At 41.6% G+C, this 24,125-nt stretch overlaps 2 protein-coding genes across 2 annotated transcripts; both read left to right on the top strand.

Annotated features, from left to right (window-relative positions):
* Window positions 1–3,508: 3,508 nt before the first annotated feature.
* LOC113266619 (olfactory receptor 1L4) lies at window positions 3,509–4,456 on the top strand. The gene has a single exon (XM_026514353.3). The coding sequence runs from the start codon at window positions 3,524–3,526 to the stop codon at window positions 4,454–4,456; it is 933 nt and encodes a 310-aa protein (XP_026370138.3). The 5' UTR covers window positions 3,509–3,523.
* An 18,738-nt stretch (window positions 4,457–23,194) lies between these two features.
* On the top strand, window positions 23,195–24,125 carry LOC113266620 (olfactory receptor 1L4-like). The gene is given in 2 exon segments (XM_026514354.3): window positions 23,195–23,326; window positions 23,328–24,125. Coding segments are annotated over 2 exon segments (930 nt in total).

Raw genomic sequence — 24,125 nt, forward strand, 5'->3', positions numbered from 1 at the left:
GCACATCTTATTGACAGCTCTAAGGAGATGAAGCGACTTGCCCAAGGCATAAGAAAATATACAATTTTATCTGATTCAGCTCAGTGGGTAGGGGGTTAACTACTGCCCCAGAGAAATATTGCCTAGATCAGGGGAATTCCAGGTACAAGCCCAAAAAGGATCAGAAGCCCTTCACCACCAGGGAAAATGATGTCCCAGCAGTGAGGCTGAAAGACACGGTGAAGGAGATGGAGAAAGAGTCCAGAGAGTCAAATGAACACATCGCCCCATAGTGGGATGAAGGTTGTGTCTCGGATTCGGAGTGTCTATTAAAATGTTCAATGTTCATAAACTCCAACTCAGCATTCTACATCTCAAGATGTATTCCATACCAAAGAAACTGTCTCATGAGTGCAAAGATACACACACACACATACACACACACACACACAAATACCCACTGTAACACCAACTGTGGGGAGAAAAGCATTATGGATACACTTACTGTATATAGTATTTGTCTAGATCTATGCAGAGAAAAAAAAACTTTGAAATATGCACACAACTCTACTTCCGTGAAAACTGGAATTATAGGGAAATTTCACCTTCTTAATTATATAATTAATATAAAGAAACATGTGTAGAGTATTTTTAAATACGGACAATAAAATAAAAAGTTAAATATGGAAGGAACTCCCCAGTGCATGTCTTCAATCTCACTTCAGGAGGAAGCCACACACAAGTAAACACACAAACCACAACAAACACAACATAAAATATTTTCTTTACAAAAATTATTCTCTATGTATCCTTCTGCAACCTGCTTTCTCACTTAACAAAATATCAGGGACAGCAGTGTAAGCTTGATAATACAGCTTAGCAACATACAGCTTCTGCTCTGCCATCAGACTGCCTGAGTTAAAATCCCAGCTCTACCACTTACTAACAGTGGGATCTAGTCAGTTACTTACCTTTACTAAATTCTACTTTTTGTGTCTAAAATCGGGATAATAACAGTGCTTATCTCCTAGGATTTGGAGAAAATAAAATGATAAAGACATGCCAAGCACTCAGCTCAGTAGTGTGACATACACTGAATGCTAATAAATGTTGGCTGACGTGCTCCACAGTATTTGTTCAGACACTGTGTGATATTGCATAAAGAGAATGCAGTATAAACTGCTTTAAAAATTCATTTATTGTGGATAGTTAGGATGTTTGGGGAATGTTTGTTTTCTTTCTTTCTCTTTTAATTTTTTATTTAAATTCAATTTAGTGAACATATACTGTATTATTAGTTTCAGGGATAGAATTTAGTGTTTGTTTATATTGTTTTGTTTGGCATTAAAGTAATGCTAAAATAAAAAGGTGTACATATCTTTGTGCTACTCTATCTACAGGGTATATTTCTGTGAGTGGAACAATTCGATAAACAAATGTATATTCAATTCTGATAGAGATTGCCAAAATCCTACAGTGATTACCCTCTCATTATCAGTATATGTGAGGTTCTTTTTCTCTTTGGATAATGTAGAAAAAAAAAACTACTGACAATCTGAAGGGTGAAAATTATATTTCAGTCTAATGTATATTTTCTGGTTACTAAGGAAGCCAAGCATTTTCTCTATGGTTTTTCAGAAATGTGTTGCAGACATTTTCTTTGAGTCATGAGTATATAGTTTAGCTTTACATATTACCTCTTTTGGTGTAATTTTCATATTTTTGAGTACAGTATTTTGTCATTATGCCTCCACATTTTTTTCTTCCTTGGAATGGCATTCCTGTCCTGAGACCATAAATATATACTGCTTTTGAGCTAATACTTACTTTATGGTTTGTATATCTTTACTTTGTTTGTTCATTTATATGGGATTTATTTCTATGTGTGTTAGATAGAAATCCAGCTTTAACTTTTCTAAAGTTGCAGCCAATTGCCATAAATATCAAATATCTGATTTAATAGTTCATCCATTTTTCATTGCTATGAAATAAACCCATTATATGAAATTGCTCATAGTTCAAGATCCAAATACAGGTCTAAATACAGGTATAAAGAATTCTTTACGTTGACCCCTCATTTGTTTTTCTCTGTGTGTTCCATTAGCTTACTGTCTTTCATTATTACATGCTTTGAATTGTGGTTAGAAAACTTCTGTTATTGGGGTGCCTGGGTGGCACAGCGGTTGAGCGTCTGCCTTCGGCTCAGGGCGTGATCCCAGAGTTATGGGATCGAGCCCCACATCAGGCTCTTCCGCTATGAGCCTGCTTCTTCCTCTCCCACTCCCCCTGCTTGTGTTCCCTCTCTCGCTGACTGTCTCTATCTCTTTCAAATAAATAAATAAAATCTTTAAAAAAAAAAAAAGAAAACTTCTGTTATTATTTTAGTTTTTTCAAAATTATCTTGTCTTTCTGTAGCCATTTCCTCCTCTAGATGAGTTTTATAATGACCTTCTCAACTTCCATTAAAAATGACCTTCTCAACTTCCATTAAAATGCCCTTGGGTATTGTTATAGGCACACTGAATGTTATAAATTGAGAAAACTGACTTCTTTTTCCAGCTTTTCTGAGATATAATGGACATGTAACATTGTGTAACTTTACGGTGTACAACATGATGACTTCATACACATACATATTCTGAAATGATTGCCACAGAATGGTTAGTTAAGACCTCCATCACCTCCCAAAATGACTGTATCTTTTAATGTGTGGTTTTTATCCATGATAGTGGTAAGAAAGAGTCTTACATTCAAAGTTTTCTATTCCAATAATATATGAATGTTGAGAATGAGGATTTCATAGTTTTTTAATCAAAAAATTAATATATACTTTAATAATTAACCACAGTAATGTAAGCTATTCATGGTAGTCTTTCTATTTTGATTGGCATCCCTGAACCAAAACCGTAAGTATCTAAATCATATTAGCCAAACAAAAACGCTTAAATAAACATGAAGCATGAAGCAGGTTTTGCTCTGAAGACTTAAGCGAGGCTTATCTAATTTCTGTGGATACCAAGGACAACCGATGACGATGTTATTTATCCTATCCCCATTACCACAGCCACCACCTCTGCTCCTATGAGTAGGACAGAATCCTTATGAAACGACATCATTCATGGATATGCCTTCTATGAAAGTATCCTGACTCAAGTTGGGACCCAAGAGCCTCTTCCCCTGCCACATGAAGGGGAAAAAAAAAGAAGATAAGCAGTTGGTCAAGAAACAACCTAAGAAGAATATTTAAAAAGAGAATTGAGAAGAACTCACACACACGGTAGGCTACTAGAAGTTCCTAAGACATGTGGGATAAACTTTTAGTTCCTTACTGAGAAAGCAGCTTAGAATTTTCTTTATTTTTTCCATGTCAGATTTTACTCTCCCTTCCCAATAGTTTCTTAAAGTAAATGTTCTTTAAAATTCTAACAAAGCAGAGGGATTTTTTTTTTAATAGGCTGGAGATTAGGGAAGAAGGTGACTTGATGAAATTGCCCTTCACATCTCTCCAGCTGCTTCTCCACACCCTGTCCACGAAGGCACAGACATGGAGACAAAGAACTACAGCAGTGACTCGGGCTTTATCCTCCTGGGCCTCTCCTCCAGCCCTCAGCTACAGAAACCACTCTTTGCCATCTTCCTCATCATGTACCTGGTCACTGTGATGGGCAATTTACTCATCATTCTGGTTATCCACTCTGACTCCCGACTCCACACCCCGATGTACTTTTTCCTCAGCAACCTGTCCTTCACGGATATCTGCTTCACAACAGTCATTGTGCCCAAGATGCTGGCAAATTTACTATCAGAGACCAAGGCTATCTCCTTCGTGGGATGCCTGGTCCAGATGTACTTCTTCATAGCCTGTGGGAACACGGACAGTTACCTTCTGGCCTCAATGGCCATAGACCGGCTGGTGGCCATCTGCAACCCCTTCCACTATGATATGGTCATGAACCCACGGCGTTGCCTCCTCATGGTCCTGGGTTCTTGCACCATCTCCCACCTGCACTCCCTGCTCCGGGTGCTACTCATGTCCCGCCTGTCCTTCTGTGCCTCCCATGTCATTAAGCACTTCTTTTGTGATACCCAGCCTGTGCTAAAGCTATCCTGCTCTGACACATCCTCCAGCCAGATTGTGGTCATGACCGAGACCCTGGCTGTCATCGCGACCCCCTTCCTGTGCCTCCTCTTCTCCTACCTGCGAATCATCATCGCTGTGCTCAGAATTCCCTCTGCAGCTGGCAAGTGGAAGGCCTTCTCTACCTGTGGCTCCCACCTCACTGTAGTGGCCTTGTTCTATGGGAGTGTCATCTATGTCTATTTTAGGCCCCTGTCCATGTACTCAGTGGTGAAGGACCGGGTAGCCACAGTCATGTACACAGTAGTGACACCCATGCTGAACCCCTTCATCTATAGCCTGAGGAACAAAGATATGAAGAGGGGTTTGGGGAAATTAAGGGACAGAATTCACTCATAGGAAGAGCAAATAGATGGAACACCTTAACTGGGAGATGACTTAAGAGATGATCACATCGTCTTCCCCTCCTGCCCATTTTTCACATGGTGCCCAAACAGGTCAGAGAAGGTAGTGCTGGAAAGCAATAAGAGCTAGAAGATAGAACACTTGGTTTCTACCAATGACCTTGACCAATTACATGTGCAATCCCAGGCCAAGTGCTGCTAGGGATCCACATTTCAGGGAAACTGGTCCTGCCATGTATATAAATACAGCCATCTCGAAGTAAAATAAAGCTATCTCCAAACACCTCTCCCATGGGCTTGACCTTGGCTAGAACTCAAGAAAGTACAAAGTCCTACTGGTTTTGAGAATTAGAAGATACACAAAGTCGGTAGGAAATTGGGAAAAAACTTCTTGGAATCACGACCTAAGATTGTCCTGAAGGATGGACTGATTTGGACAGATCAAAGTTCAATACAGCAGGAAATGGGCAAAACATTCCAAATAGTGGGAAGCACACAAAGAGGAGGAGACAGTAAACACTGGAATGTGTTTGAGGGACAGTGGAAAAGCCCTGTGAGGCTTGTTCGGTTTGAGAACAGAGAGAATAAGGCTGGGGAGATGGAAGAATCTACAAAGCAGATGTGGTGCCCGCACCAACACCAGGGTGTCCTCACAGTGAATTCTCAGCACTTGACTCCTTTCCCTTCCCCCTTGCTTCTGCCTTTGTCCACACGGCCATGATCCTCGCTGAAATGTCCTTTATATCCTGGAGAATAGCAATGTGTGTCAGTCAGGATAAGCTAGGTTGTGCTGATGAAACAAACAATGTCAAAATCGTTGGACCCGAAACCAAAGATTTATTTCATATTGACACTGCATGTTCACCACTGAAAAGCATAGGGTGCTGCTCACTTTAAACACTCAGGGACCAAAGCTGATGGAGCAGACACCACTGTAAACCTTAATCATCACTCCATCAGAAGCTGAGGAAAACCTGAAGATTTTGCACTGCCATCTAAATACTCTGGTCCAGGTGTGACTCACACCACTTGTGATAATTCATTGTCAACAAGTAATCTCCCTAAAGTTCACACTAAAGGGAATTCTAGATAACAAGAGAAAATGAGGTATACCTGGGTGGCTCAGTTGGTTAAGCATCTGCCTTCAGCTCAGGTCATGATCTCCGGAGTCTGGGATGGAGCCCCACACTGGGCTCCTTGCTTAGGGGGGGAGTCTACTTCTCCCTCTTCTTCTGCTCCTCTGCCTACTTGTGCTGTCTCACTCTTTCTCTTCCTCAAATAAATAAAATATTTTAAAGAAAAAAAAGACCAGGAGATACATGTTGTGGTGAAAGTGTTACAAATCTGTCCCCCAGGTTAGTCCTAACCTTCTCAACCAGAGGTAGAGTGCTGTCTATCACAGTAGGAGGCACTTTCCATAAGATATGCTACCACTCTAGAAGGAGGGAGCTGATGAGCAGATAGTATCAAAGGACTTTAATCAAAGTTTTGCTATCCAAACAAAAAAGCCTAGGGTGAACTTGGAAATTTGCTAATAAACATCATAAGAATGAAATAAATCCCTTCTGAAAGTACATGTAATCAGAACAAAGGTCTAAGTAGGCCTCCTGAACATCCTGCCAAGTCAGGTAAAGTGTTTCTATGTGGCCCTTGGGAGGAGACCAGGAAACCCCTTGACAGATCCTCCTCCCACCATACAGAGAGATAATCTGTGAGGCTGGCCAAGTACAATAGCGAAATAATACTAGAAACCTGTTTAAGGAGGAACTGTGAAGGGAAATGTATCGGGTCCTTCTACTGCAAGCTCATTATATATATGTAAATGCTGGAGATTTTGCTCAATACTAAACTAGCAAAAATTTAGTTTCTTGAACATATTTTGCCTGCTAATCAGAGTGAGTGACATAAACTAGGAGGGGTGTGAAACATGAAGGCTGAGGAGAAGAGTGCTGAGTATTTCTGACATTGAAGAGTCTGACAGAGAAGGTATTAGCAAAGAGGACACAAAAGGAGTAGTCATATTATCTAAGAACAGAAGTTTCAAGAGGCTGTGACTATTAACCAACATTAAAATGTGAACAGAGGGGCGCCTGGGTGGCACAGCAGTTAAGCGTCTGCCTTTGGCTCAGGGCATGATCCTGGCGTTCTGGGATCGAGCCCCACATCAGGCTCCTCCGCTAGGAGCCTGCTTCTTCCTCTCCCACTCCCCCTGCTTGTGTTCCTTCTCTCGCTGGCTGTCTCTCTCTGTCAAATAAATAACTAAAAAATCTTAAACAAAATAAATAAAAATAAATAAAAATAAAATATGAACAGAGTTTAAGTGAAATAAGCCTGGAAGACTCTCCATTAACTTTAATGGCATGAAGGCCTTTGGTGACATTGTTAACGAAGCTGCAATGGAAGAATGGAAAGGAGACTGGTGTGGGTTAAGGATTCAGTTGTGATTCTGTACATTCACGATGAACAGTCTGAAAGGAAATAAGTAATTACCTCACCAGTAGCATCAGAAAGAATAAATTACTTATGAATAAACTCACATATTGCATGGTGCACTGGGTGTTATACGCAACTAATGAATCATCAAACTTTACATCAGAAACCAGGGATGTACTGTATGGTGACTAACATAATATAATAAAAAACATTAAAATAAAATAAATAAATAAATAAATAAATTGAAAAGGTAAAGACGTAATAGCCCAAATTCTTAAAAAAAAAAAAAAAACAAGGTGAAAGACTTAAATAATGGAAACAAAAACATTTCATAAAAGAAGTTAAAGAACGTCCCAAATACAAGGCAAAATACCACCTGTCCATGGATTGGAAGACTAAGTATTGTTAAAATATCATTTTTTTAAAGATTTTATTTATTTATTTGAGAGAGAGAGAGAGCGTGTGCACATGGGCAAAGGGGAGAGACAGAGAGAGAAGCAGACTCCCCACTGGCAGGGAGCCTGATGAAGGGCTTGATCCTAGGACCCTGAGATCATGACCCGAGCTGAAGGCAGATACTTAACCACTGAGCCACCCGGAGCACCCCATCAAAATATCATTCTAACCAAAGTGATCTACAGATTCAGTTCAATCCCCATTAAAAATCCTAAAATCCCAATGGCATATACAACAATAAATAAAGGAACCCTAAAATTCATATGAAAGTACAGAGGGAGGGAAAAATAAAACAAGATGAAATCAGAGAGGGAGAAAAACCACAAAAGACTCATAAGCACAGGAAACAAACTGAGGGTTGCTGAAGGGGAAGTGGGTAGAGGAATGGGGTAACTGGGTGATGGGCATTAAGGAGGGCACATGATGTAATGAGCACTGGGTGTTATGCCTCTGAAACTAATGATACACTATATGTTAATTAATTGAATTTAAATAAAATAAAATTTTTTTAAAAAGCAAGTGCAGGGGTACCTCGCTGGCTCAGTCAAACATCTGCCTTCAGCTCAGGTCATGATTCCAGGGTCCTGGGATCCAGCCCCACATTTTGCTTCCTGCTCAGTGGGGAATCTGCTTCTCCCTCTCCCTCTGCCCCTCCCCCCCCCCGCTTGTGTGCTCTCTCTATCTCAAATTAATAAGTAAAATCTTAAAAAAAAAAAAAAAGAAGGTACAAAGAATCCCAAATAGCAAAACAATCTTGAGAATATAAAACAAAGTAGAACGCTCACAATTCATGATTCTGAAATATATTACAAAGCAACAATATCAAAACAGTATGGTTCTGGTGCAAAGACTAATGAAACAGAATAGAAAGCCCAGACATAAACTCAAGTCCATACAGTCAGCTAATTTTAAACAAAGGCATCAAGATTATACAATGAGGAAAAGGTAGTCTCTTTTTTTTTTAAGATTGTATTTATATAACAGAGAGAGAGAGACAGCCAGTGAGAGAGGGAACACAAGCAGGGGGAGTGGGAGAGGAAGGAGCAGGCTCCCAGGGGAGCAGGGACCCTGATGTGGGGCTCGATCCTAGGGCCCCTGGGATCACGCCCTGAGCCAAAGGCAGTCGCTTAACGACTCAGCCACCCAGGCGCCCCAACAAGGTAGTCTCTTCAACAAGCGATGTTACAAAAACTAGATATCCACATGGAAAAGAATGAAATTGGACCCTTTTCTTACACTACTCACTAAAACCAACTTGAAATTGATTAAAGACTTAAATGTAGAGGAAGGAGTTAAGATGGCGGAGGAGTAGGAGACACCGTTTTCAGCCGGTCCTCCAAGTCGAGCTGGATAGGTACCAGACCAGCCTAAACAACCACGGAACCAGCCTGAGACGCAGAAAGACGCATCTGGATCTCTACAAATGAACATCTCCAGCGCTGAGTATTGAGGTACGAAGCGGGGAGCCATGAAACTGTGCCCAGATATCGGAAGATAAACGGAAGGGGGAGGGAGCCGCCGCGTTCGGGTGCCGGGAAGTGGTAGCCACTTGCACGGGGGAGCGGGCGGACTCGCAGTCGGCACCCGCAAAACAGCAGACTGAGACCGTGAGCCGGGTGCGCGCGCGCCACCAGGCTTCTGGCGGAACACCGGAATCCTGGTGCGCTCACTGGATCCAGACTGAGACCGGGAGCTTCCGGAGCGCGCGCGGGGCGGCTGGCGGCATTAGAAACACAAAGGACAGAGACGTGCCGGCCCTGGAAGTGAGGGCTGGGACGCCGGGTGTGGGGCGCACATCCCGGGACGCTGCAGGGTTGAGCAGCACCAACAGTAACAGAGTTAAAGTGGCCAGAACATTAGTAGAGAACGGGCCGCAATCCTTCTGTTCCGTGACAGAGGCTGAAATTTGGCCGCTGCTGCTCTGACTCTCAGAAGAGGCACAGCAAACCACCAGGGAAAGCCGCCAGAGAACAAAAGCCTGGAAATACCGGCTCAGGGAGTGCCCATCCCCATCCCCCCTCACAGGGGACGCGGAGACTCTACCCAAACAGGGCTGCTGAGTATCGGCGCGGCAGGCCCCTCCCCCAGAGGCAGGCTGAAAAATGAAGAAGCCCACAACCCGGGCGCCTGGGTGGCGCAGTCATTGAGCGCCTGCCTTCGGCTTAGGGCGTGATCCCTGCGTTCCGGAAAGGAGTCCCTCATCGGGCTCCTCCGCTGGGAGCCTGCTTCTTCCTCTCCCACTCCCCTGCTTCTGTTCCCTCTCTCGCTGGTTGGCTGCCACATAAATAAATAAATAAAATCTTTAAAGAAGAAGCCCACATCCCTAAGATCCCTATAAAACAAGGGGCACGGCCTGGGACCCAGTCAATAATTTGGGCTCTGGAAACCCCGCAACCTCTCCTCATCAGAATGACAAGAAGGAGAAGACCCCCCACCAACAAAGAAAAGACAGTGAGTCTGTGGCCTCTGCCACAGAAATAATGGATATGGATGTAACCAAATTATCAGAAATGGAATTCAGAGTAACGATGGTCAAAATGATGAGTAGAATTGAAAAAACTATTAACGAAAAGGTTACTGAGAATATAGAATCCCTAAGGACAGAAATGAGAGCGAATCTGACAGAAATTAAAAATTCTATGAGCCAAATGCAGGCAAAACTAGAGGCTCTGACGGCCAGGGTCGCAGAAGCAGAGGAACGGGTTAGTGAATTGGAGGATGGGTTAATAGAGGAAAAAATGAAAATAGAAGATGGTCTTAAAAAAATCCACGCCCACGAATGTAGGTTACGGGAGATTACTGACTCAATGAAACGATCCAATGTTAGAATCATCGGCATCCCCGAGGGGGTGGAGAAAAACAGAGGTCTAGAAGAGATATTTGAACAAATTGTAGCTGAAAACTTCCCTAATCTAGCAAGGGAAACAAACATTCGTGTCCAAGAGGCAGAGAGGACCCCTCCCAAGCTCAACCACGACAAACCTACGCCACGTCACGTCATAGTGCATTTCGCAAATATTAGATGCAAGGATACAGTATTGAAAGCGGCCAGGGCAAAGAAATTTCTCACGTACCAAGGCAAAAGCATCAGAATTACGTCAGACCTGTCTACACAGACCTGGAATGAGAGAAAGGGTTGGGGGAGCATATTTAAAGCTCTTTCAGAGAAAAACATGCAGCCAAGGATCCTTTATCCAGCAAGGCTGTCATTCAGAATTGATGGAGAAATAAAGACATTTCAGAATCGCCAGTCACTAACCAATTTTGTAACCACGAAACCAGCCCTACAGGAGATATTACAGGGGGTTCTATAAAAGTTAAAAGGCCCCAAGAGTGATACAGAACAGAAAGTCACAGCCAATACAAACAAAGACTTTACTGACAACATGGCAGAATTAAAAGCATATCTCTCAGTACTCAGCCTGAACATTAATGGTTTAAATTCTGGCTTCAAACGCCACAGGGTTGCAGATTGGATAAAAAGAAATGACCCATCCATTTGCTGTCTACAAGAGACTCATTTCAAACCCAAAGATGCATTCAGACTGAGAGTAAGGGGATGGAGTACCATCTTTCACGCAAACGGACCTCAAAAGAAAGCTGGGGTAGCAATTCTCATATCAGATAAATTGGATTTTAAACTACAGACTATAGTTAGAGACGCAGAAGGGCACTATATTATTCTTAAGGGAAGTATTCAACAAGTGGATATGACAATTATAAATATATATGCCCCCAACAGGGGAGCAGCAAGATACACAAGCCAACTCTTAACCAGAATAAAGAGACATATAAATAAAAATACATTAATAGTAGGGGACCTCAACACTCCACTATCAGAAATAGACAGAACACCCTGGCAAAAACTAAGCAAAGAATCAAAGGCTTTGAATGCCATACTCGACGAGTTGGACCTCATAGATATATATAGAACACTACACCCCAGAACCAAAGAATACTCATTCTATTCTAATGCCCATGGAACATTCTCAAGAATAGACCATGTTCTGGGACACAAAACAGGTCTCAACCGATACCAAAAGATTGAAATTATCCCCTGCATATTCTCAGACCACAACGCTCTGAAATTGGAACTCAACCACAAGGAAAAATTTGGAAGAAACTCAAACACTTGGAGACTAAGAACCATCCTGCTCAGGAATGACTCGATAAACCAGGAAATCAAAAATCAAATTAAACAATTTATGGAGACCAATGAGAATGAAAATACAACAGTCCAAAACCTATGGGATACTGCAAAGGCAGTCCTAAGGGGGAAATACATAGCCATCCAAGCCTCACTCAAAAGAATAGAAAAATCTAAAATGCAGTTTTTATATTCTCACCTCAAGAAGCTGGAACAGCAACAGAGGGACAGGCCTGATCCACGCACGAGGAAGCAGTTGACCAAAATTAGAGCTGAAATCAATCAAGCAGAAACCAGAAGTACAGTAGAGCAGATCAACAGGACTAGAAGTTGGTTCTTTGAGAGAATCAATAAAATTGACAGACCACTGGCAAGACTTATCCAAAAGAATAGAGAAAGGACCCAGATTATTAAAATTATGAATGAAAAAGGAGAGGTCACGACGAGCACCATTGAAATTGGAAGGATTATTAGAAATTTTTATCAACAGCTATATGCCAATAAACTAAGCAATCTGGAAGAGATGGAATCCTTCCTGGAAACCTATAAACTACCAAGATTGAAACCGGAAGAAATTGATTCCTTAAACAGGCCAATTAATTATGAAGAAATTGAGTCAGTGATAAACAACCTTCCAAATAACAAAACTCCAGGCCCGGATGGTTTTCCTGGGGAATTCTACCAAACATTCAAAGAAGAAATAATACCTATTCTCCTAAAGCTATTTCAAAAAATAGAAACAGAAGGAAAGCTACCAAACTCATTCTATGAGGCCAATATTACCTTGATCCCCAAACCAGGCAAAGACCCCATCAAAAAGGAGAATTACAGACCGATTTCCCGAATGAACATGGACGCCAAAATCCTCAACAAGATACTTGCTAATAGAATCCAACAGTACATTAAAAGGATTATCCATCACGATCAAGTGGGATTCATACCTGGGATGCAAGCGTGGTTCAATATTCGCAAATCAATCAGCGTGATACATCATATCAACAAGAAAAGACTCAGGAACCATATGATCCTCTCAATCGATGCCGAAAAAGCATTTGACAAAATACAGCATCCTTTCCTGATTAAAACCCTTCAGAGTGTAGGAATAGAAGGTACATTTCTCAATCTCATAAAAGCCATCTATGAAAAGCCTACTGCAAATATTATTCTCAATGGGGAAAAGCTGGAAGCCTTTCCCTTAAGATCAGGAACTCGACAAGGATGTCCACTCTCGCCACTATTATTCAACATAGTACTAGAAGTCCTTGCAACAGCAATCAGACGACAAAAAGGGATCAAAGGTATTCAAATTGGCAAAGAAGAAGTCAAAATGTCTCTCTTTGCAGATGACATGATACTCTATATGGAAAACCCAAAAGAAGCCACTCCCAAACTATTAGAAGTTATAGAGCAATTCAGTAACGTGGCAGGATACAAAATAAATGCTCAGAAATCAGTTGCATTTCTATACACGAATAACGAGACCGAAGAAAGAGAAATTAGGGAATCCATCCCATTTACAATAGCACCAAAAACCATACGTTACCTTGGAATTAACTTAACCAGAGATGTAAAGGACCTATATTCTAGAAACTATAAATCACTCTTGAAAGACATTGAGGAAGACATAAAAAGATGGAAAGATATTCCATGCTCATGGATCGGAAGAATTAACATAGTTAAAATGTCCATGCTACCCAGAGCAATCTACACTTTCAATGCTATCCCGATCAAAATACCGAGGACATTTTTCAAAGAACTGGAACAAACAGTCCTTAAATTTGTATGGAAACAGAAAAGGCCCCGAATCTCCAAGGAACTGTTGAAAAGGAAAAACAAAGCTGGGGGCATCACAATGCCGGATTTCGAGCTGTACTACAAAGCTGTGATCACAAAGACAGCATGGTACTGGCACAAAAACAGACACATAGACCAATGGAACAGAATAGAGAGCCCAGAAATGGACCCTCGGCTCTTTGGGCAACTAATATTTGATAAAGCAGGAAAAAACATCCGGTGGGAAAAAGACAGTCTCTTCAATAAATGGTGCTGGGAAAATTGGACAGCTACATGCAAGAGAATGAAACTTGACCACTATCTCACACCATACACAAAAATAAACTCCAAATGGATGAAAGACCTCGATGTGAGACAGGAATCCATCAAAATTCTAGAGGAGAACATAGGCAACAACCTCTACGACATCAGCCAAAGCAACCTTTTTCATGACACATCCCCAAAGGCAAGAGAAACAAAAGATAAAATGAATTTATGGGACTTCATCAAGATTAAAAGTTTCTGCACATCCAAGGAAACAGTCAGAAAAACTAAGAGGCAGCCCACGGAATGGGAGAATATATTTGCAAATGACACTACAGATAAAGGACTGGTATCCAAGATCTACAAAGAACTTCTCAAACTCAATATGCGAGAAACAAATAAACAAATCAAAAAATGGGCAGAAGATATGAACAGACACTTTTCCAATGAAGACATACAAATGGCTAACAGACACATGAAAAAATGTTCAAAATCATTAGCCATCAAGGAAATTCAAATCAAAACCACACTGAGATACCACCTTAAGCCAGTTAGAATGGCAAAAATAGACAAGGCAAGAAACAACAATTGTTGGAGAGGATGTGGAGAAAGGGGATCCCTCCTACATTGTTGGTGGGAATGCAAGTTGGTATAGCCACTCTGGAAAACAGTGTGGAGGTCCCTTAAAAAGTTAAAAATTGAGCTACCCTATGATCCAGCCATTGCACTACTGGGTATTTACCCCAAAGATACAGACGTAGTGAAGAGAAGGGCCATATGCACCCCAATGTTCATAGCAGCATTGTCCACAATAGCTAAATCGTGGAAGGAGCCGAGATGCCCTTCAACAGATGACTGGATTAAGAAGTTGTGGTCCATATATACGATGGAATATTACTCAGCTATCAGAAAGAACGAGTTCTCAACATTTGCTACAACATGGACAGCACTGGAGGAGATAATGCTAAGTGAAATAAGTCAAGCAGAGAAAGACAACTATCATATGATTTCTCTCATCTATGGAACATAAGAACTAGGATGATCGGTAGGGGAAGAAAGGGATAAAGAAAGGGGGGGTAATCAGAAGGGGGAATGAAACATGAGAGACTATGGACTATGAGAAACAAACTGAGGACTTCAGAGGGGAGGGGGGTGGGGGAATGGGATAGACCGGTGATGGTTAGTAAGGAGGGCACGTATTGCATGGTGCACTGGGTGTTATACACAACTAATGAATTATCGAGCCTTACATCGGAAACCGGGGATGTACTGTATGGTGACTAACATAATATAATAAAAAATCATTAAAAAAAATAAAAATAAAAATAAAAAATAAAAAATAAAAAAAAAAGACTTAAATGTAGGTCTTGAAACCATAAAACTCTTACAGAAAACTTACAGAAAAAGCTCTTTGACATTGGTGTTGGCAGTGATTTCTTAGATGTGACACCAAAAGCACAGACAACAACAAAAAACTAGACAAGTCAGAATGTGTCAAACTAAAAAGCTTCTACAAAGCAAACAAAACAATCAGAGTGAAAAAAAAAAGCCACTCGGGAATAGCAGAAAATACTTTCAAAACATATCTGATCATCTATTAGGTTAAGAGATTAGCCCATTATAAGATATATTGTGGGGAAATAGTATTTTCCTACAATTCATTAGAAAAGAAACAAATAACCTAATTTTAAAATAGCTATGGCAGCATTATCCACAATACCTAAATTGTGGAAGGAGCCGAGATGCCCTTCAACAGATGACTGGATTAAGATGATGTGGTCCGTTTATACAATGGAATATTACTCAGCTATCAGAAAGAACGATTACACAACATTTGCAGCAACATGGACGGGACTGGAGGAGATTATGCTAAGTGAAATAAGTCAAGCAGAGAAAGACAATTATCATATGGTTTCACTCATTTATGGAACATGAGAAATAGGAAGATCGGTAGAAGAAGGAAGGGAAGAATGAAGGGGAGAATAACAGAAGGGGGAATGAACCATGAGAGACTGTGGACTCTGGGAAACAAACTGAGGGCTTCAGAGGGGAGGAGGGTGGGGGATTGGAATAGGCCAGTGATGGGTATTAAAGAGGGCACATATTGCGTGGTGCACTGGGTGTTATACGCAAATAATGAATCATGGAATTTTACATAAAAAACTAAGGATATACTGTATGGTGACTAACATAACATAATAAAAAATTACTATTAAAAAAAATAAGTAAATAAAAATAATGGCTATGGATTTCAATAGCATTTCTCCAAAGAAGACATACAAATGGCCAACAAGTATATGAAAAGATGCTCAAGATTGTTAACTTAATGCCACGGAACTACACATTTTAAAATGGTTAAAATGATAAGTTTTATGTTCTGTATAGTTTACAACTTAAAAAGTGGTTTTTTTAATGAATGGATTGATAGGTGTGGCTGTATCAGCACCAGCTTATCAGCAAAGAGGAGTAATTTTATGTGAATACCTGGGCTCTTCCCTTGACTCTATGCATTCTCCCACATCTTGGGAGAAGCCCCAGGCTTTTTCCATGCATTTGCCTCTTTTCTCCTTAGAAATCACTAGAATAACAAGTGACTAATTATCTGGAGATCCAAGAAAAACACTGGTAGGGCAGCCTGATTTTCCTTGGTCTCTACTGAGAGGTCTCTACTTCTCTCCCAGACACAGTGTTTAATGAGTTCCCTGGGGTTGGTGCCTGGGGAGGCTGCCTACCTCCTTGGGGTGAGGTCGCATACAGGACAGTCAGATAGTTCTAAGCACACACCTTATCCCTTAACATCTGATGGAACTGAAGCAGTAAGGTGGTGGATGACTGGGGATGCAAGAAAGAATCATGATTCCACTGCCTGGGGCTACATTGAAGGGTCACCTCTCTGGAGGAAGCAGAAAAGCATCAACTTCAGTTGCTGATAACCTTATCTCTAGACTGAAGCAACAATCACACATGCCCCACACACCCAACATTGCAGGTCTTGACACCTCTCACCAGAAGCTGGGGCTTTTTCCTTTTCTTGGCCTGATATGAACATTCTTTCTATGCTCCAAACCCTCCATTCCTCTGCTAGACATCAGGACCAACAAGGCTGAGGAGAAGGTGCTTGGATCTTCCAAAGGCCACTGGAGCTTACCATCCCTTACCTGAGTAAGTAACTGGTATCCCCAACCATACCCCACCTAGATGTTTCTAACCAGGAGTGTCAGAAACCTACAAATACATTCATTTTTACAGAGAAGGGAAATGAGCTGCCCAATTACATGCAACATGTTAATGCCACAGGTAGGACTACAAGCCAAGTCATGTGACCCTTACCACCCAGCCTCCATTACTTTTTGTCTCAGACTCCTCCATGTGCCTCTGTTTCTCTTCTCCATTCACAAAAAAATGGAAGGATTTGTGATGAATGTGTGAGACTCCAAGCAAAGAGACTGACATTTTCAGAGGAATGGTGTAGCTGCTTGGATGCTGGGGGTAAAAGTTCAGCCTCTGTCATCCCAGCCTGGCTTCATAGTGTCCCCAAAGTCAGTCCTGCACTAAAGAGAACCCACATCAGTGGCCTTACCCCAACTTCAGAGTAGCAGGGGATACAGGCTGTGGGAAAGGCTGAAACAAGAAATGGTAAGGGAGGAGAAAATTCCTAAGACCTGGGCCATCACTCCAGCTCTGCTGTGAATTCACGGTGCAGTATTAAATGACCAACTTCCATGTGCTATATATACACAATGAAATATTACTCGGCCATAAAGAAGAATGAGATCTTGCCATCTGTGACATGGATGGACCTAGAGGGTAATACACTAAATGAAATACATCGACAGAGAAAGACAAACACCAGATGATTTCACTTACATGTGGAATCTAAAAAGCAAAACAAACAAACAAAAAAGCAGAAAAATACTTATAAATACAGAGAACAAAGTGATGATTACCAGAGGGGAGGGAGTTGGGCGAAGAGCCAAATGGGTGAAAGGGAGTAGGAGATACAGGTTTCCAGGTATGGAATGAATAAGTCGTGAGGATGAAAGGCACAGCATAGGGAACACAGTCAATGGTACTGTAATAGCAATGTAACTGGTGACAGATGGTAGCTACACTTACTGTGAGCATAGCATGGTGTATAGGGTTTTCGAATCACTATGTTGTGCACCTGAAACTATTGTAACATTGTGTGTCAATTATACTTCAATATAATAAATACATAAATGACCAGCTTCCTTCTTTGGGTTTCAAATGGCCCTCTGCAAATTGATCATGTAGATTAGAATTTCAGTTTTGACACTTTTCTTTAGCACTGAGAGCATGTCTTCAAAATCATCCTTTTTTTTTTAAATCTGTAAAACACATGAAAGCAGAATTTTTCTGGGTAGAGAGGAAGATCCTGGGACTCCTCAGTCCCTATTCACACTCTACCTCGCTGGTGACAGGTCTGTCACATGGGAGTGTTGGTCATGGGATGGAGGAAGAGGGTGACTAGAGATGAGGGAAAACTTGAGGCTGTGTCCTGGAGGGGTTAGGCCAGAGGAGGCAGGAGAGTTGACATGGAAAAGTGAAGATGCAGGCAGACATGGTCCCTGTCTTCAAACACCTGTAGGGATAACTTGGTATCTGTTGACCTCTGTGTCCCCAGGACCTCCCATGAGTGCTGGCCTACCGTGACTCAACACGTACTTACTGAATGCTGAACAAATCAAAAACTCCACAAGTAAAAGAAGAGCAAAATTGTGGTTACTTGTTACAACTGAAATCAGTTAAGAAAGGATATTGGAAGTATGAGGTTTAGAATTCTTGACTCTTGGCTTTAATACCAAAAATGTAACTATAGCTCAATAGAACTCCATGGATAAAAACTGGAAAGCAGTGAGTTTCCTGTCACTAGATGTAGTCAAGCTGGATGACCATCATCAGGGCTACTGCAAGTTTCCTGCCCTGTGGTGGTTTGGAAGTGATGATTGCTGAGTTTTCTTCTGACTCAGGTTATTCAGATCTCTACATATTTCTTCGGGCACTTCCTGAACATCAATTATGTGCCAGTTTCCTAAGGCTTACATACACAAATCCATTAAATAATGTCAAAGAACAGAAATAATTACAGCTGGGATTTATCAGGAGTTTATTCTGTCCCACTTATATTATTAACTGATTTATATGCATATTATGAGAATCCTCATAACTGTCTAGAGGCAAATCCTACTATATAATTCTTGTTTCCTAAACCAGAAAATTAAGGTCTAAGGTTAAGCAGCTTGCCCCAAGTCACTCTGCCAAAATCAGGTGAGGCTAGGGCTTGAACCCAGGACTGTCTGATGAGTCCTCAATCATAGCCACAAGGCTACTCAGTGGAGTTTGCAGCTGGACCCAACCCAGTCACACCCCACATGGTCCTGAGATTAAGAGGTCCTGTTACACTCTCCTCAATCCCCTCTCTGCTGTCCTTATTTGGTTTCCTTTTTAAAAAAAATTTTTTTAGGGGCGCCTGGGTGGCTCAGCTGTTAAGCGTCTGCCTTCGGCTCAGGGCGTGATCCCGGCGTTATGGGATCGAGCCCCACATCAGGCTCCTCCGCTATGAGCCTGCTTCTTCCTCTCCCACTCCCCCTGCTTGTGTTCCTCTCTCGCTGGCTGTCTCTATCTCTGTCAAATAAATAAATAAAATCTTTTAAAAAATTAAAAATAAAAATTTAAAAAAATTTTTAAAAAATTTTAGTAAGAACACTTAATGTGAGGTTTATCCTCAACAAATATTTAAGTATACAACACATTATTATTGACTATAAATCCCATGTTGTAAAACAGATCTCTAGAGCGTATTCATCTTGCTTAACCGAAACTTTATGCCCATTGATTATAACTCCTCACTGCCCCTGCCTCTGGAAACCACCATTTCCCTTTCTGACTCTATGGATTTGACTATTTTAGATATATCACGTAAGTGGAATTACGAAATATTTATTCTTCCGTGGCTGCCTTTTTTCTGCTTAGCCTAAGTTCCTTAAAATTCTTCCACATTGTCACATCTGGCAGAATTTCCCTCAATTTTAAGGCTGAACAGTATTTCATTGGTAGATATATAACACATTCCACTCATCTGTCAACAGACAGTGAAGTTGTTTCCACACCTTGGCCATTACGAATAATGCTGTAATGAACATAAAGTGCTACTATCTCTTCAAAATAGTTATTTCAATTTTTTTGGCTATATACCCAGAAGTGGAATTGCTGGAGCATACGGTAATTCTGTTTTTTAAATTCTTGAACCTCCATACAGGTTTTCCATAATGGCTGTACTAATTTACATTCCCACCAAAAACGTAGAAGGGTTCCTTTTCTCCACATCCTTGCCAATACTTGTTGTCTTTTGTTTGTTTGACAATAGCCATTATCCCTGATAATGAGTGATGTTGAGCATCTTTTCATATACCCGTTGGCCGTTTGCATATCTTCTTTGGAAAAATGTCTATTCAAGTCCTTAACCCATATTTTCACTTGGTTATCAGGTTTCTTACTATTGAGTTGTAGGAGTTCAATCATTTGCTTCTTAATTGGAAACTTCTTGGGCAAGGCCCTTGACACTACCTCACACACGCACCTACGCCATCATCACGCCCCCTTGCCTCTTGCTGTCCTCCTCATTTCCTCCCACTATCTCAGCTCAGAAGCAGCCTGCCTTGGAACCAAGGAGGATGCACAGAGATAGTCATAGGAATGAGGGTGCTGTAGCAAACCAGTCTCTTGCCCCACATCAAAAGACATGAGTAAGTCCAAATACTGGATGAAGAAATGTCATCTGGCTTTGCTGAGCTATTTGAAACCATAAGTGAAATAAGTCAATCAGAGAAAGACAAATATCAGATGATTTCACTCATATGTGGAATTTAAGAAGCAAAACAGAGGATCATAGGGAAAGGGAGGGAAAAATAAAATAAGACGAAATCAGAGGCAGACAAACCATAAGTGACTCTTTTAAACTCTAGGAAACAAACTGAGGGTTGCTGGAGGGGAGGCGGAGTGGGGGGATGGGGGTAACTGGGTGACGGGCATTAAGGAGGGCACTTGATGTGATAAGCACTGGGTGTTATATACAACCGATGAATCACTGAACTCTACCTCTGCAACTAATCATACACTATGTTAATTAATTGAATTTAAATAAAATTCAAAAAAAAAACAATATTCACCTTAAAAACAGCAACAACAACAACAAACCACTCTCAGTGACCTGGTTGTGGGAAGACTGTCAGCATTATCCATCACTTACCCATCACTACTGCAGAAAAGACTCTACAAAGCAGGAAACCCACTGGAATCTCTGTTCCTTCCGCTTCTCTGATCAGGAAATTCTAATGTTGCCTGTCCGGCACCTCTCCAGAAGCTAGGACCTTACTCTCCTTTCTATGATCACCTCAACCATTTCACACACACTTACTTCCTCACTTTCTTTTGTCTTAACTAGCTAGACCAGGTAGTATATCTTAAACATGAGGATTATTATTTTCCATTCTCATATATTACTTTACATATTATTTATACAATTACCAATGATACAGCACCTGCTCATTTACAAACCACTTTTCAGATGTGTTCCTTCATTTGATGCCCACAACATTCTGATGGAAATGGTGTTGTACCTCTCTCGTTTTCCCATGAGAAAAATAAGAAAGGCACAAAGATCTTCCAAGGGAAACAGCTGGTAAGTAACTACACCAGGACTAAAACCAAATCCTGGACTGTTTCCACTAATTCTCCTGATCCAAAGTATCTAATTCTGGCCACCTATGCAACATGCTCCCATCATTGAAGTTGCTGTCAAAGTTGTCCATTCTGAGTTTATACTGTTAGCAAATATACAACAGACAGAGAGGTAATCTAGCATAATGGCAAAGAACAAGACCCTAAGGCCAAACTGCTTGGGTTGGAAATACAGTCACTTACTAATAATATGATCTTGAGCAAGTTACTGAGCAGTCTCTAATAAATCTACAGTTTGGTTTCCTCATCTGTATACTGTCGGAGTTCTTATATGGATTAAATCATGATACAGTATCTAGCACATGTAAATACTCTCAATGTGTTCAGTATTTGCATGTGGCACCTGCTACATGGATATGGTGGTGAGCTGGGGATACAGTGTTTAACAGCCAGACGGGTCCCTGCCCTCCCTGAAGTGATAGCCTGGGCCTCCCCGAGTTAATGGTGTCTCACTGTGCCCTTCCTAGTAGGAGAAATCATTTGGTCCAAAGTTCCAAGCACTTGGGAGAAAAAAAGATACTTCAGAAGCCCATGCTTCTGTATCTTAGAAAAATGCCTAGAGAGATGCAGACAATATGGGTCCTTTCCAACATTGCAAAGTATTTTATTTCCGTGCTTTAAACATCGGGGGGAAAAAATCATTGGTACTCAGTGCCCTTGAGTGTAGACTTCCTCTCACTCATCTTCCCTTACCTGTTTCTCCCTTTACCTGGAATCACTGATGCACATCTGCAAATCTCTCCCTGAGTTCTGCTCTGGCACTAATCCTGACCCTAGGCAAGGTGAACATTAGGAGCCCAAGGCCAGGAACATAGTGACTGACTCAGGATCAAGTCATTCTGGCCAAGAGCCAGGTTTTGATTCTGGGGACGAATGGCAGGTAATGGATTTCTGATCATGGCCCACAGCAGCCAAGTCTCTGCCTTTGTAACTGCTGAGCAGAGCCACAATTCCTTCCAAACTGGATCCTGCTTTGTTCCTTCTGTATCTTGCTTCTCTGCACCTATTTCAAAGGTAAGAATCCAGTTCCTGAAGCCCAGAACTTTGCTATCTAGTCCTTCAGTATTATCTGCACCTTTTATATAATTCTCATGTTCAGACAAGCACCTATGACTCTACTCCACCCTAATCTACTCTCAGGATATGCACCTGTTAGTCTTCTTATGACTTTCTTAATGCCACCCACTTGCATGCAATAAGGAGGGCACGTATTGCATGGTGCACTGGGTGTTATACGCAAGTAATGAATCATGGAACTTTACATCAAAAACTAGGAATGTACTGTATGGTGACTAACATAATTTTTAAAATATTTTTAAAACATAAAAAATAATTAAAAAATAAAAAATAAAAAGTAAACATATAAACAAACAAAAGTTTAACCAAACCAGACAGAAGCCCTCCCACTGCCAGAAAGTGGTCTGCCCTCATGCCATATAGTTTCACCTCCTGCGGGATTGCAGCCTTTCCAGTTTCATGACACTCCTGATACGTTATTCCAACATCCAAACCCATTCTGCAAGCTTTTCCCAAAGAGGTTGGAGCTAAGAGTACATCCTCTAGGATATATATCTGTCTTTTCTTCAGGGAGAAGTTAAGATCTTCTGATATCCATTTTTAGAAGCCAAACAGAGAGAAATCCTGGCCAAAACAGAATAGTCTGAGGAGGTAAATTTCATCATTTCTGCCTTCATGATGAAGAAATGAAAGTTCAGGAGGTGACTTCGTGCTCTGTGTAAATCAGTGACAGAGGCAGAATGGAAAGCCAGAAAGCTGTGACACCAAAATCCATACTCCCATCAACTATACCAGCCACTCATAGGAAGTTAGAGCAACTGGAGACTCCAACCTAGGACACGTGCCTAAAATTCCTTTATATTTTCTACTTGCAGGATAACAATGTCAAGGGGAAACCAGAGTCACATCACTGAATTCCTCCTCCTGGGACTGACCAGTGACCCCAAAGAGCAGGGGTGGCTCTTTGCCAGCTTCCTCGCCATGTATCTGGTCAACATGGCTGGCAACTCCCTCCATCATTGCAGCTATCTGGGGGGATACCCACCTCCATACTCCCATGTACTTCTTCCTCTGCAACCTATCTTTTGTGGACATCTGCTTTACAAATGTCATTGTGCCAAGGATGCTGGCAAACATGTTGAGCAAGAACAAGAAGGTTCCCTTTGCTCAGTGCCTCACACAGATGTATTTCTTTGTGACCTGTGCAATCACTGATAGCTTCCTCCTGGCTGCCATGGCTATTGACCGCTACATGGCCATCTGTAACCCGCTGCATTACACCATGACCATGAGCCCCCAGCGCTGTCTCCTGCTGGTGATGGCATCCTGGGTGCTGTCCCACCTCCACTCACTCACCCACACGATTCTCATGGCCCGCCTAACCTTCTGTGGGCCCAATGTCATCCACCACTTCTTCTGTGACGTCCAGCCACTGCTGACACTCTCCTGCTCTGACACCTCTGTCAATGAGCTTTTGGCCTTCACAGAGGGCTCCTTTGTGATCATGAGTCCCTTCATCTTGATCATTGTCTCTTATGTTTTTATCACCCGTGCTGTTCTGAGGGTCCCTTCCGGGCGAGGCAGGTACAAGGTCTTCTCCACCTGTGGATCCCACCTCACGGTTGTGGCACTATTCTATGGGACTGCCATTTCTGTGTACATTCGCCCTTCATCCACCTACTCAGTGACAAAGGATCGTGTGGTCACTGTTATTTATACAGTGGTAATCCCCATGCTGAACCCTTTTATCTACAGTCTTAGGAACAAGGACATGAAACGAGCCTTGAGAAAGCTGACTAGGAGAAAAGAATAG

The sequence above is a fragment of the Ursus arctos genome, unplaced genomic scaffold (assembly GCF_023065955.2).
Source record: "Ursus arctos isolate Adak ecotype North America unplaced genomic scaffold, UrsArc2.0 scaffold_18, whole genome shotgun sequence".
Taxonomy (NCBI): domain Eukaryota; kingdom Metazoa; phylum Chordata; class Mammalia; order Carnivora; family Ursidae; genus Ursus; species Ursus arctos.

Coding starts and splice junctions, on each gene's coding strand:
- LOC113266619 (XM_026514353.3), top strand. CDS start 3,524: ATGGAGACAAAGAACTACAGCAGTGACTCGGGCTTTATCCTCCTGGGC.